Source organism: Trifolium pratense, linkage group LG5 (assembly GCF_020283565.1).
Source record: "Trifolium pratense cultivar HEN17-A07 linkage group LG5, ARS_RC_1.1, whole genome shotgun sequence".
NCBI lineage: Eukaryota > Viridiplantae > Streptophyta > Magnoliopsida > Fabales > Fabaceae > Trifolium > Trifolium pratense.
In genome coordinates this window covers 52,806,413-52,820,071 of record NC_060063.1, presented here as the reverse complement: position 1 = coordinate 52,820,071, position 13,659 = coordinate 52,806,413, and the positions used below count along the sequence as shown (strand labels likewise).

Below are 13,659 nucleotides of genomic sequence, written 5' to 3'. Positions count from 1 at the left end.
AAAAAATCTAACTCAACATCACACCAAATTTCAGGTAGCAGTAGTACTGTCTCTCTTCCTTCAACAATCATCACTCTCAATTTTCTCTCTCTATATCTTTTTTCCCCAGATTTTTTATTCTATTTTTCTCTCTGTTTCTCACTTTCATTATTATTACTAAAATTAAAATTAACATAAACAGTTTCATAGATAGGGTTTTATTTTTTCCCTTTGTATTTCACATTCAAGGGTTTGAAATTGGACCCTTTGGTCCTTTCTTTTCCAATCTTCATCTTTCTTTCTCTCTCTTTTCTCTCTCTCTCTCTAATCCAATGCTTAATCCCGTGATCCTCTACATGTAATCTCACCATAACTTCCCTAAACCCTATTTTATCTCTAATCTCTAATCATGTCTCACGGATCTTCATCTCCGCTTCCCGCCGACCGATCATCGCCGTCGCCGGAACAACTTTCTCAAAAAGTGGAACAACAACCACCACCCGCCGCCGCTGCTCCTCTTCCTCCGACCACAAGAAGCAACCGTCCTTCCCGCGCGTGCACGATTCGTGCTGCTTCACGTCTTTATACCTCCTCGCAACCGGTAATTGAACGGAAACCGAAGAAGGACCAACGAAGGGAGAGGAGGAGGGAGGAGCAGGAGCAGGAGGAGGAGGAGGAGCCGGAAGAGTCTCCGCTGACGCAATGTAGTAAGATCGTTACGCCGTTGGTTGAACCGCCGTCTGAATCGCAGTTGCCACGGTGGAATCTTCGGTCTATGTGGGAGTTAGCTTCCGTGCTCAATTTTTTGAATGTGAGCTTCAAAGATTTGATTTTTTCTATCTGGGTGGTGTTTTTTGGTACTTGTTTTGAAAAAGGTTGCTTTTTTGTTTGTTGCAGTTATTTAGGCCTTTGTTGAATATCTCACTTGAATTCTCTGCTGAAGAGTTTGAGACTGCACTTCTTAACCCCAATGACACTTTGTTTTACATTCACATGCCTTTGTTAAAGGTTGGTGTTTTTTCTTTTGTGACTCTTCATGTTTATGGCATTTCTTGTTTATTTATGAATGTTGCTTCTACACTTTGTAAATTTAGTTTGTTTACTATTACTTATTGATAATATTCTATTCTATCATGATGGTCCTTCTTTGCTTTATGGGTTGGATGTTGATGATTTTGCAATGTTTAAGGTTTCTAAATTTTGTCACATTGAATTGGAAATTGTAGTTTTTTAAGATGGTTTAGTTGTATCCTTGACTGACTAATAAGGGAAATTCAGAGTTGTTAAGTGGTTAGTTTTGTAGTTATAACTTATATGCGCGTTGGAGGTTGCTGAAATTGAAAGAGTAGAGTGAATTAGACATACATTTTGCATTGCTCTTGGTTATTCTTGTTCCAAGCATAAATGAAGCTGTATATTGTGGGATTTCTTTGTGACAAGGTCGTAAGCTTGTCTAAATTTTCTACGGGAATGAATTAAACACAAGTGATAAATCTGAGGATGCACAATGGCTGAGACTTGTAATGAAACTTGATTTGATTACTCCCTCTGGTCTCATGCTTATATATGAGACCGGAGGGAGTAATCAGATAAAGTTCATCACAAGTCTCGGTCGTTGCCCATCCCTCAAGTTTATCACCTGCGTTTAACCCACTCATGTAAAAAATTTAGACAAGCTGTCAACTTTGTCATAAAGAAATCCCAAAACATACAGTTTCATTTATGCCGGACAAGATACATTAATAATTGAATGAACCTAAAAAGTAAAAATTTGCTCATATATGAGACCGGAGGGAGTACATTACTAACTGATGATATAACGTTGAAATTGACCAATATAATATTCTGAGATGGTAATAATCGCTTGTGATTGAATTGCATGCTTTACAGAGTTTGGTAAGGAGAGAGAAGGTACTTGATTGCGAGGTTTTTATTGTTTAATTATATGTGAACCCCTTTGTTTACTTGCTAAAAGTGATAAGTATGAACTTGCACTGTTCTTTTTATCCACGCAAGTGTTAAAATGGGGACTTGTTTGTTTGTGATACTCTGATCTGAAGGCCCAATTCACCTCTGAAGAGTAGAATGCAATCATGTTTATTGTACTTTCATATCCCGCAAGTGGTGTCTGATGTTGTTTCAGCCATCTTGTGTTTGTGAAGCTGCTACTGGTTTGATTTTGATATTAACATTTTTTTATACCTTTTGATAGGCAATCCCTCCTATTACACGAATGGCACTCACACGTGATACTTGGATAACCGTATTATGCAGAAAATTGAGAGATTGGTGGCATTGGGTAATAAGATACTTATATTTAGTAAGGTATATTTTATTTAAAATTTTCTAGAGCTTATAAGAGGATGGAATTCAAATGCAGGTTGCTGAGGGGGATCTTCCAATTGTTGCTTCACATGGGTAAATATCATTGCAATATTTAAAATCCTATGATATTTATTTTTTGACAATATAAAATCCTATAATGTTAATCTGTATAATTCCCAAGTCTCAAGTGATGCTTAACTTGACAGGACGGAGATTGAAGTATATAAATCACTTGATCCAGCCGTCCGTGTTATCATTTTAAAAGCATTATGTGACATTCGTGTTGAGGTACTATTAATGTTGATTTATCTGTATATTACATATTTTTATCTTAAATGAGTCCATTCATGCCATACCCTGAATTAACTTCTTTTATTTTTGTGCATGACATTATCTCTTTTTTCTTCTCTTTTTGTTTTGTTCTATTACAGTGACTCTGTTTTGGCATATTTTCCATACCTCTTATCTTTGACATAAAGCATTTCTTTATACTTGTGTAGTTAACAAGGTTGAACAGCATCAATATATTGTCATGTCATGTATTACACAATTCACATATATTTGTGGCCATGTGGCATTTTCTTTTTCAAGGGCCAAAGACTTTTCTGTTTGATTAGCCCTTATTCTCCAAGGATCCACATATATTTGTGACCATTGATGTAATGATCAAATTTGAGTAATATCTTGCAGCAAGAAGATATCCGAAATTATATTGACAACTCAATCAAACATGGTGCTCAACTTTCAACATTTCGTAAAGAGCGTATCGGAGGTGATTCAAATGGAATCTCTTATTGGTAATATACTTTCGTTTTCCCTTCATCATGGTCAAAATTTGGAATTTTATATTAGAAAGTTATTGTACTTGTAAGTCTGTTTGTAGTTTTATTAATTTGAAATTTGATTAGTTCAGGTATGAAGATGACCCCATGATTGGCCATAGGTTGTATCGAGAAATAAGAAAAACTGAAGTGACTCAACCAAGGAAAGGGAAACCAAGAGGTTCACAGGTTCTTTCTAGTACATCATACCAGTGGGAAGCAGTTGCTACCAATTTTGATGAGTTTCAAGACGTTTCTGTAAGTTTCTGCTTTAGATGGTTGATCTATGTTCTTGGTAGTTATGGCTTTCCGTGGAAGAGTGAACATGTAGTAATTATTGGCTTGATTGCTTGGAGTTGGGGTTATAGATTGTTGAGTCCGATAATGAATCACTTAAGTTTAATGCTAAATACATAATAGTGTCATTTTATTAATAGAAATCCCAACTTACACTCAAAGCAAGTTACCTATTTTCCACGAATTGCAAAATCTTTTGATGTCTTGGGATGGATTGCTCTCAAAAACTCAAGAAATCGTTACAGCTTTGTCCTTCATGTTTCATAATGAAAACCTAACTCCGAACGAATCATAAAGTTCTTTTCATTTTGAACTTGGAAGCAATCATTATAATTGTTTGTAGCCTGACCGTTGTTGATTTAGACTGCAGTCTATAATGTAAACCACACAGGTCAAAGTTTGTTGTCATGTTCAGTTGTTTAATATTCTACTCTTGATCAGTGTTGTTCTATTTTATACATAAAACTTCATCAATGCTGATATTTGTTTACATCCAGATAATAGTTTCACCCTAACTTTTCATTTTTAGTTATCTTACGATATAAAAAACTAAAGAATAGAATTGGGTACCCTTTCCGCCGCTTTTATTTCAAATTGCATATTCTTTTTCTATATGCTTTAATCAACTCTTTCATCTGTTTACGCAGGAGAAGCTTTTCTCAAGTAAAAACAGAACAGAGACTTCTGTGGGGAAAAAGCTGAAGATAGACATGCTTCCTGAAATTGAGAAAGTTCACAAGGTACTCTACAGTTGTGAAATTTTATTAGAATTGGTACTCCAAGGATTGAACTCAAAAGTGTGTTTTTTAAGACAAGAAAAAAAATCTTGATATGTGCTCCTTTTTAAGGATCTTAGTTACATTTTTAACTGATACAAAATTATGTTGGCTCAGAAAAAGGAGCGGTTGCTGAAAAAGCAACACAGAGAAGCTCTTCTTCTTGATAATTACATGATTGCTGACGGGATTTCTGCTGGGCGTGCACTTCGTGACAGGAAACCTGTAACCTACACTTTTGGTAAGCAAAAAGTTCTATTATAACTCAAAACCAACATTTTAATGGTATTGGTAGTTGATGCCGTCCTTTTATTCTCAATGTTCTTTTTGCCAGTTTTACCATTTTATCTAATTCTTGTGTATTAGTCTGCATTCGTCCTCTTAAAATGTTATGATGTTTGTAAATATTTCATAATATCTTAATTATATCTTTGGATGTTTTAGGTTTGTTCTAGAAATGCTAGACTTTGGCCTCTCATTGTTTGGATAATAGGACCATTGAGTCATTATTTTTAATGCATTATCATAAGTCATAGAATAATAGAATAAGAGTCATGAGACCCTTTCCTCTTTTTCAAACCTAAAAGTTGGATTTTGTTGATTGTTCTTGACTCCATGTTCTTTCTATTGTTTGAAGCACCTAGGCTGGACCCATTAACCTATGCGTACATCATGTTTCTAGGGGAATGTCTGGTTTTAGTAGTACTACTCTTTAGCCAAAGTGAGGGGCTGCTAGTGCTATAGGGATAATGTACTGAAACTTTCTGATTATGCCTACATCCATGATCTGATAAATGTCATTTTTTTTTTCCTATCTAGGATAGTTAGGCCTTTTATACAATGTAGATTTTTTAAAATAAATAAAAATCGTAGTTTTTATTTCATACATAATTTTTGGTAATATAAGGTGAGACTTGGCACAATTGTAAGGTTGCTACATGATACCCTATGACATGGTGCTCACTAATTTTAGCTGTAGATATTAGAAACAACTTCTCCAATGCACTGTCCCTCATTATCACAATGGTCGTGGACTTGAGGGTTGGGCCGCCTTTTGTTTTTTAAATCAAGTTGGTTCAAGATAGATACAACAAACAAAAGTAACATTGGTTGCATCTTACCATTTGGTGTGGCGATGCAATTTGGAAATGAATAATTCAATGTCAATTTTAATTTTGGTTGGATAGGAATCATCTCAGAGTATCCACCATGTGCTTGTTTACACTAATTTTACTTTTACCTTTATTGTTGTTGCAGATGATTACGATCGATCCATCAATGAGGCAATTAAAGTAACCAAGTATGTGCTAATACCCTTTCCATCTGGATTCTTGTGTCTATGGGGAGGAAGATGAGTCAATCATACTCATTCACTGATTTTGTGTACTCATGGCATATGTATTTGTTTCTCCATTGACAGGCGGAATAAGTCATCCCCAGAACATATGCCTAGGAGAGAACCAGTAGCAAGACCTGAAGCTCTGACTAATGGTAACCATGGTCCTTCACATGCTGCAGAACAACAGAATTTTGGTATCTCATCTCCAGAATCATTCGACTCTGATGACGACGATGATGAATATGATAATACTGACAATTTGGACCGAAGGTGTGTAATATTTGTTTCTTCCAAATATGTTCATATGCTTCCTATCTAAATTTTGACTAATAATTTAGTTTTAACATCAGTGGTCGTCGGAGAAGGAAACCTAAGCGGTATTCAGGGAATGAGTTTGTTGAAGAAGTATCAGATTATGAGGCAGAATTTGACAGTGATGATGATATTGTTGGAGAAGTTGTATATGATGAAGAATATCTCAAGAAACGTAAGCAGAGAAGGAAGCATTCTAGTAGCTCCGAAGGAGATGAAGAATATCAATGGGATGATGATAATGTAGAAGAGGAAGAAGAGGAGGAGGAGGAGGAGGAGGAGGATGAAGACTCGGCAAGCATGAGTGAGGATAGTGACAAACCCCGCAAAGTCAAACGATTGCCAGGCCGAACTAGGAGGGAAACTAAACTCAGGTCTGTGGGTGATATTCAATCAAGTCCAAGACGCAGTAAGAGGGCTACTAGAAATCGTATAAATTACAAACAATATGAGATGTCGGATTCAGAAACCGAGTTTACCAAACCTGGGAAGTCTAATGCATCAGCTGATCACTCAGATGCCAGCGAGAATGAGAATGAAAAACAGAATGAGAATGAGAATGGGGAATATGTGATGGAAAGTGAGGAATCAGATAGCATTGAAGATGAAGATCAGACAATGAAAGTAGAAGAGCCCGTTAGTGTTCCTTACCCTGTAGTAGAAGAAGAGAATGAAGATCAGAAAATGAAAGTAGAAGAGCCTGTTAGTCCTCCTGGTCAAGATGAAGTCGAGGGCACAGGAAAAAGACGTTTCCTTGATTTGAATGAACTTGCTCCTAGCCCTGGTTTTGACGATGGTCCAAATACAATAGTAAAAGATGAAGACAACGATTACTGAAGCTTCTTCTGTATGAATGCAGGGATTGTAGTTTTCTATCAGTGAAGAAGCCTATGTGTGTGATAATAGAATTATAAATTTTGTTATAAGCCCCCAGAGGAAGTTATTATCAGGTCTCCTCCTATGGCATAATCTGAGCAGTTGCCCTTGGTGCATGATTTACTACCAGAAACAGGAAGCATGATGATAAGTTATGTAGATTAGTTAGTTAGTTATTTTTTTTCTCCAAAGGGTCCACCACCAAAATGAATGAGAAATTGTTATCTTAGCTCATCCAATCAATGTACAATAGTTGTTAACAGGTACTGTAACATTAAAAAGAAGTGGCTTTCAGATTATAAAACCCTGTAGCTCTCTTTCTTGAACTGTGATCAGCATGAACATTAGAGCATTTCGGTCGACATTTCTCTTTCAAGTTCCGATCTGTTTGAAAACTAGTCCTTTTAGCAGTAATGAAACTGACTGGGGAAGACCAAGTATTTTCGTAGTAAATCAAGTTAGTTTCTATTATAAACCCAACATATAGTGATATAGATTTGGTATTGTTTGGAAAAAAAAGAAAGGAAAGATTTGATTTGGTATTGTTTATAACCTCCGCTACTTAACTAGCGGATGAGTAAAAATATGGCGCCAAAATAGTGTTGGAAACTTGAGAAAAGAAAGTAGTTGGAATTTTCTTTTTCCTCCAAACTGATACCACTTGCCTCCAATAGTTTCATCAAATAAAATGAGTTGCTACATACACCTTTTTTTCCTACTCACACCCTTCTTCTTACAAGATGGGGTTTCTGGATGGGAAGAATGAGTATTTTAGGAAAGAAGCACAGTGTGTAATTCATATGTACTCTAACAAGTGTATTAATTTAATCGACCAAATCTAAATGTCATTTTAAATTCTAACAATAGAGATTATTATTTTTATTATTACTAATAAACACTTAACTTTGTTGAGTGACAATGAAAGGATATTTCATATTTGACTATGAAATAGTAAAATGTGATATCTCACTAATCATTTTAATTAAGATTGAATGGTTCAAATAATCTCAAAGTTCGATCTCTTATTAAAACAATCTATTTTACATATTTTATGATCAAATATGGAATTATGACAGTATATCAAAGGGTTGCTAAAAAAAATTATAAAGGGGCATATACTATTTTTTATTTTTATTTTTTTTTTTTTGAAACAAGGGGCATATACTACTTAATCACCTAAACACAGAAATCACTTAAACAAAAAATATGAGTTTGTTAATCCACGCATGCAACACTCACTCATGTCTATATCTAGTACACATTATACTATAAAGCCTATAGAAAGAACATTCATATATGCTCCATGACATTCTTAACATCATTTTATTTTGTTGATAAAATTAACATTTATCTGTTTTTTTGACAAGATTAACATTGCATATCTATTTATGTAACAAAAATGGAATCACTATAACCAAATGTTGTTTTAAGAAAATAAAAAATAACAAGTTACTTACTCATACCATTAACAATAAAGTTTAAAATTAGTCCCATAAATAACTAGTAGGAAATCATCAAAGATTTCAGATACTAAAACATATTATACTACTTACAATGATAAGAAATGTGCCTAACATTTTGCCATTAACTATAACAAATTAGCTATCTCTGAATTTGCTTCATTTCTTGATCAATTTCTTTGTCATCATCAGCATCATCATCAACAAACTCACCATTTTCCTTAATAGCACCAATGTGTTCAACTTCATCATCTTGTTCCTTAATTTTACTACTTTGTTTCATCTCCTCAAGAGCTTCAATCAAATTTGAAAGACACTTATCAGCATCATCCATAGGAGACTTAGGCATAAGATTCTCAGCAACATCAGCAGGTGTAATCTTAACTTCACCAATAAGCTTCTCAATACTATCAAACAATACATGATTTTCAACTCTTAAGTAATTATTAGCAAGCACTTTAAAACCATTAAAACTACAATAAGAAAGTTCAATATGTTTGTCCATTCTACCCCTCCTAATTAATGCAGGATCAAGCTTCTCCACATAATTAGTTGTGAAAACAATCAACCTTTCACCTCCACAAGCTGACCAAATTCCATCAATGAAATTCAATAGCCCTGAAAGTGTAACTTTACTATTCCCACCTCCACTTCCTTCTTCCTTCACCTCCTTCCTTAAAACATCAATATTCACCTTATTTTCATTCTCATCATCAGAAAAAAACTTACTTTCACCTTTTTTCTTTCTTTGACCTGTAAGATCAAGTGAACAATCAATATCTTCAATAACAATTATTGACTTACTAGTTGTTTCAATCAAAAGCTTCCTTAACTCAGTGTTATCTTTCACTGCTGTTAACTCCAAATCATAAACATCATAACCCAACAAATTAGCCATAGCAGCAATCATAGTTGATTTTCCAGTACCTGGAGGACCAAAAAGTAAATAACCCCTTTTCCAAGCTTTTCCAATCCTAGCATAAAAATCCTTACTTTTACTAAAAGTAACCAAATCTTCAATAATCTCTTTTTTCTTCTCTGGTTCCATAGCCATTGTTTCAAATGTTGCAGGATGTTCAAAAACAATGTGACTCCACATAGTTTGCTTATAACTTGGCCATTTATAACCAGGACTATTTGTATACAATTTTCTCTGTCTATTCCTCAAACGAATCTCTTTCCCTTCTTTCATCACATGATCCAAATATGAACCAGTTATTGTATCTCTATACTTCTTGTGAAAAGTTAACTTGTAGAATCTTTTCTCTTGTTCTTGATAATAAGGCATGGATCTTGAATTTGACATAACTTTGCTACAAACCCAATAAACTTTTACACCTTTGTAATCATCAGTTACTCTTTCATATTCATCCATTGTTAAGACTAAGTTAGTGCTATCTTTTCCAATCTCAGCTTTGAGTCTTTTTGCACTCTTTGATGTGTTAGCACTTAGATAAGCTTCAACAGCACCATAAGCATCACTTCTTTTGAGTCTATCACCTAAGAATTCATGGAATGAGATTCTTATGTAAGGGTAGAAATAGTCCATGATTCTATGACTATATTTTTCAAAGAAACGTAGAAGTTGGTATGGACAATATTGTCTTATGATAGCCCAAATGAACATTAAACTTGCTAAGGTTGATCCCATTGTTGTCCACATCTCAGTCATTTTTAGGGACAACATTGTTTTTGTGTTTTGTGTTTATGTGGCTTTTTGTGTTGATTGATATTGAAAGAAGAGCTTTTGAATAAGCTATTTGGCTATGTGAGTTAAGTTAAATTAATGAAAGGAAAAAGAAGAATTGGGTGGGGATGACAAAGAAGAGAAAAGGGCCAATGTATATAAGCAAAATGAGTCAAATGACACTAACTAACAACATAGTTTAGTATATGGTATAATGTGGATTTTTTTAATTAAATTATGGGAAAAGGACAAGTAAGGTAGAATATTAGGTTATGTTTATTTGATTTGGTGGGACTATACGTTATGTGGAGGGTGGGTTTTAAAGACCTTGAAAAATATGTGCTGATTTGCTGTATGTGATGTGTCTTACTATACAAGAAAGATAACTTTATGTGAAATGAGGTAAGATCAAATTCAGGTGCCTTTACATGTGCACATTAATTGACTAAACATAGAGAGTCTAGGATACAAGGATGGATGGGACCGGAAATTTATTAATGACATTTTTGTATTGACGGTAAGTTTGACAAATTTGCGATGACAATTATGATTTTATTCAAGTTTGTTGAAATTACGATGACACGTTGTAATTATGATAAAAACATCACAAATTTAAGCGTGCACTAAATTTATATCATGGTGGAGAACCGGAGTGTGGTGTAAGACGAGGCGTGGAGCAATTGCAAAAGAGTGGTGAGAGTGGATTTCATAAATCAAACTATGGGTTATTCATTTTGGAGAGGGATGTTGCAGGGCAGTAATGTGGCGGCGACGAGGCATGACACAAACATTTCAACAAGTGGTATCCAAGTTTGGTTCGGCTTGAGAGGTAAGCTAGAGTGGATTGTATCAACAAATGTGTCACACAATTAGTGTGTGACACAACGTAACATAAAAACGATGATGTGAGTGGAAATAAGTTGATTGCATGTAGTAGTACACTATTTCATTTTCTCATGTATACTAAGTGTCATCATAAAATGCTAAACAAATGTGGCCCCTCGATAACTTCAGAGGTTAGTCTAATAATAAAAAGACATGTCTTATATTTGTATGTTCCGAATTCGAGTCCTGTTAGTCTCTTCGAAAAAAGATAAATATAGATCTCTTCGTTGCATTTTATAAATCCTAAAATTTTCTCGATTCACTTGAAATCGAGGCATCATTCTTTTACCCTAATTTTTTTTCATAAAAAAATGTGACCCCTCCTCATTTATCAAGTGAAATGGTGTTGAAGTTGGTACATAACCGTTAATTTACATGATAGAGTTCTCAACTCAAGATGCAACACATAATGGGGTCCTTCTCATGCTCACAATACTTAATTACATGTTCTTATGTCTACTTCTCATTTTCCAATACATGACATGTCATTTTCCTCAAGTTGGTACATATATAATATATGAACAATGCAATGACAATAATAATAATTCAAGTTGATAAAGTTACTCCACTAATGTTTTTCTAAATTAGATAGATAGATCCATGTTACATGTTTTAATCTTATCCACTGTTTTGCAATTTTTCCACTAACCACTATTATAAAATTAAGTTGAATCATGTTTAACTAGAGTCTAATTTAAATGTTTGACTGGTGCTCCCTTATTATAATGATGCACAAAATCATGATAATAATTAATTATTAGGAATTATAATTAATATACATTCTGTCAAAAAAAAAAAATACATTATAGTCTTGTGTTTTTTTTTTTTACATCATTATAGTCTTTTGTTATTAAACACTTATTATTTGATTACTTTTGTTTTTGAATGGACCATAATGTGTTTGGACCATTCACTTAAGCCAATATATTAAAAGGTTTTAAGTACTCTCGACTGTTTAGCTATTTAAACGTTAAATGTGTAGTAACCGAGACAACAATGAGGGTAAGGGTAGTCATCCTCTCTTAGTTGCTCTCTATAACGCTAAAAATATGTTATCCATGATCTATATGTGGGGCACATAAGGTGGGTTCTCCATACCTAACCAAATTTTCTCCAAACACATGACACAGGAATTGAACCCCTGACCACATGCGTAAGGTGACCAAAATCCTTACCACTTGGCCCAATACATTATTAGTTTGTTGTAACTTGTATCTATGGTTTAATTAGTCTACTATTAAAATTCCTAACATGTCCTCCATGCATAGCTGCAAAAGCTAATATCTTGAGTAAGCTGAAATCATAATAGACAGTAAAACTCTCATTCAAAAAGTTTTGACACTGATGTATTATTGAGATGAAATTTGAACATAAAATTGTTACATTAATCTGGCATGCAGATCAAATTGAACATAAAGACAAGCACATGTTTATTTTGCCAAAAGAAGAAAAAGGAATCATGATCATACTATCATAGAAATTATGCAGATCACACCTGGCATGCAGCAGAAAATGAGGAACTTATTATCCACGCAATTGCAAAAGCACAGTGAGGCCCATGTGATGCCTGTTGTTACCTACACAAATTGATCATGATAGCCTATACATTGTTTGTGTGTTTCATATTCAATCCTCTATAGTATCCAATGACTTGCATCACCAATGGAGAAAATATTGAGGAGAAGGAGAATATTACACTACTTATTTATTAGTAGTAGGCAATTTTTTTAAAATAAAACTACTTAGCTTATGTTTGATTTCAAGTTTAGACCTGTTATAAATTATTGTTGAAGTGTAAAATTAATTTTGACATGTTTAGTTGTTTTCGAGTAAAATGATTTTGCTTTCATAATCGATTTTAATATGAAGTTAGAAATTGTAACTATTAAGGCTATGTTCGATAAAAAGTAGCTGATAAGCAAGCTTATAGCGGATGAACTTATATCGAATAACTTATAAGTTAGTTTTTAGCTTGTAGCGAATAAGCGAGCCAAATGAATTTGTAGTGGTTTGACATAAAAAAATATATTTAATTAATATTTTTTTTTTCAAGATGACAGGTAAAATTGGAAGAAAAATGATAAGTTATAAACTCATAAACTACTTTGAAATAGCGGTTTGAAAAATAAGCTATAAGTTACTAAAATAAATTATAAGCTCTTTTTAAAAAACATTTACCAAACAAGTCTTTTTTGATCATATGAGCTTATAAGCTATAAGCTCAAAATTTGGCCATCCCAAACATAACTTAAGTTTATACTTGATTTTTGTACTAAAATTTATTTTGTTCAATTTTTTTTTACATAAATATATTCAAATGTAAATCATTTTACATTCAACTTGTTTTTAAATAAAAAAAAAATTGTTAAATAAAAATTAATTTTACAAAATCGATTCCAAATAAATGAAATAATGGAGAAAATCAATTTAAAACACCAATGAAATAATGGGGGAAATATTATTGATTAGGACACTTTCCAAAAAGACTTTTAAATTTTAACCAAAAGATTCAAAATGATTTCTTTTAAAACAATTTTTTTAATTAAATATTTTAAAACAAATATACAATATTAAGACCGTTTGTAAATGTCATACTCCTCACATTATGTCCCTCTCAAAAGTAATTTTCACTTGCTTTCAATACATAACAGAAACTATATAGTATATGGTACTACCTACATACATACAGCTTTGTACAGTTTTCATGAGCTTGCTTGTTAAACAACTCAAGAAATAGACAAAACTACGTACAGTCACTGTCACCCATGTGGCAGCAAACTCTTTCCACTGTTGTTAGAACAACATATATAGTCTCAAACCTTTCCAATTACTCTCAAATATTTTTATTTTCTTCCCAATTTTGTATTTTTTATTATAAAAAATAATGTTTCAGAGTGAATTA

At 33.4% G+C, this 13,659-nt stretch overlaps 2 protein-coding genes across 2 annotated transcripts; one reads left to right on the top strand and one right to left on the bottom strand.

Moving 5' to 3' along the window:
• Positions 1-7,087, top strand: LOC123883131 (DDT domain-containing protein DDR4). The gene is made up of 12 exons (XM_045931854.1): positions 1-790; positions 877-987; positions 2,192-2,278; positions 2,360-2,397; positions 2,511-2,592; positions 2,995-3,101; positions 3,218-3,383; positions 4,070-4,162; positions 4,316-4,439; positions 5,456-5,498; positions 5,619-5,807; positions 5,888-7,087. The coding sequence occupies exons 1-12, from the start codon at positions 389-391 to the stop codon at positions 6,684-6,686; spliced, it is 2,241 nt and encodes a 746-aa protein (XP_045787810.1). The 5' UTR covers positions 1-388; the 3' UTR covers positions 6,687-7,087.
• A 1,029-nt stretch (positions 7,088-8,116) lies between these two features.
• Positions 8,117-10,224, bottom strand: LOC123883132 (AAA-ATPase ASD, mitochondrial-like). The gene has a single exon (XM_045931855.1). The coding sequence runs from the start codon at positions 9,870-9,872 to the stop codon at positions 8,328-8,330; it is 1,545 nt and encodes a 514-aa protein (XP_045787811.1). The 5' UTR covers positions 9,873-10,224; the 3' UTR covers positions 8,117-8,327.
• Positions 10,225-13,659: the final 3,435 nt, after the last annotated feature.

What these genes read in the sequence shown, in the direction of transcription:
- LOC123883132 (XM_045931855.1), bottom strand. Translation starts at nt 9,872, where the DNA reads ATGTTGTCCCTAAAAATGACTGAGATGTGGACAACAATGGGATCAACC.
- LOC123883131 (XM_045931854.1), top strand. Translation starts at nt 389, where the DNA reads ATGTCTCACGGATCTTCATCTCCGCTTCCCGCCGACCGATCATCGCCG. An exon ending in CCGTGCTCAATTTTTTGAAT is followed by an intron (nt 791 to 876) that starts GTGAGCTTCAAA and finishes TGTTTGTTGCAG; the next exon opens with TTATTTAGGCCTTTGTTGAA. An exon ending in AAATTGAGAAAGTTCACAAG is followed by an intron (nt 4,163 to 4,315) that starts GTACTCTACAGT and finishes ATGTTGGCTCAG; the next exon opens with AAAAAGGAGCGGTTGCTGAA.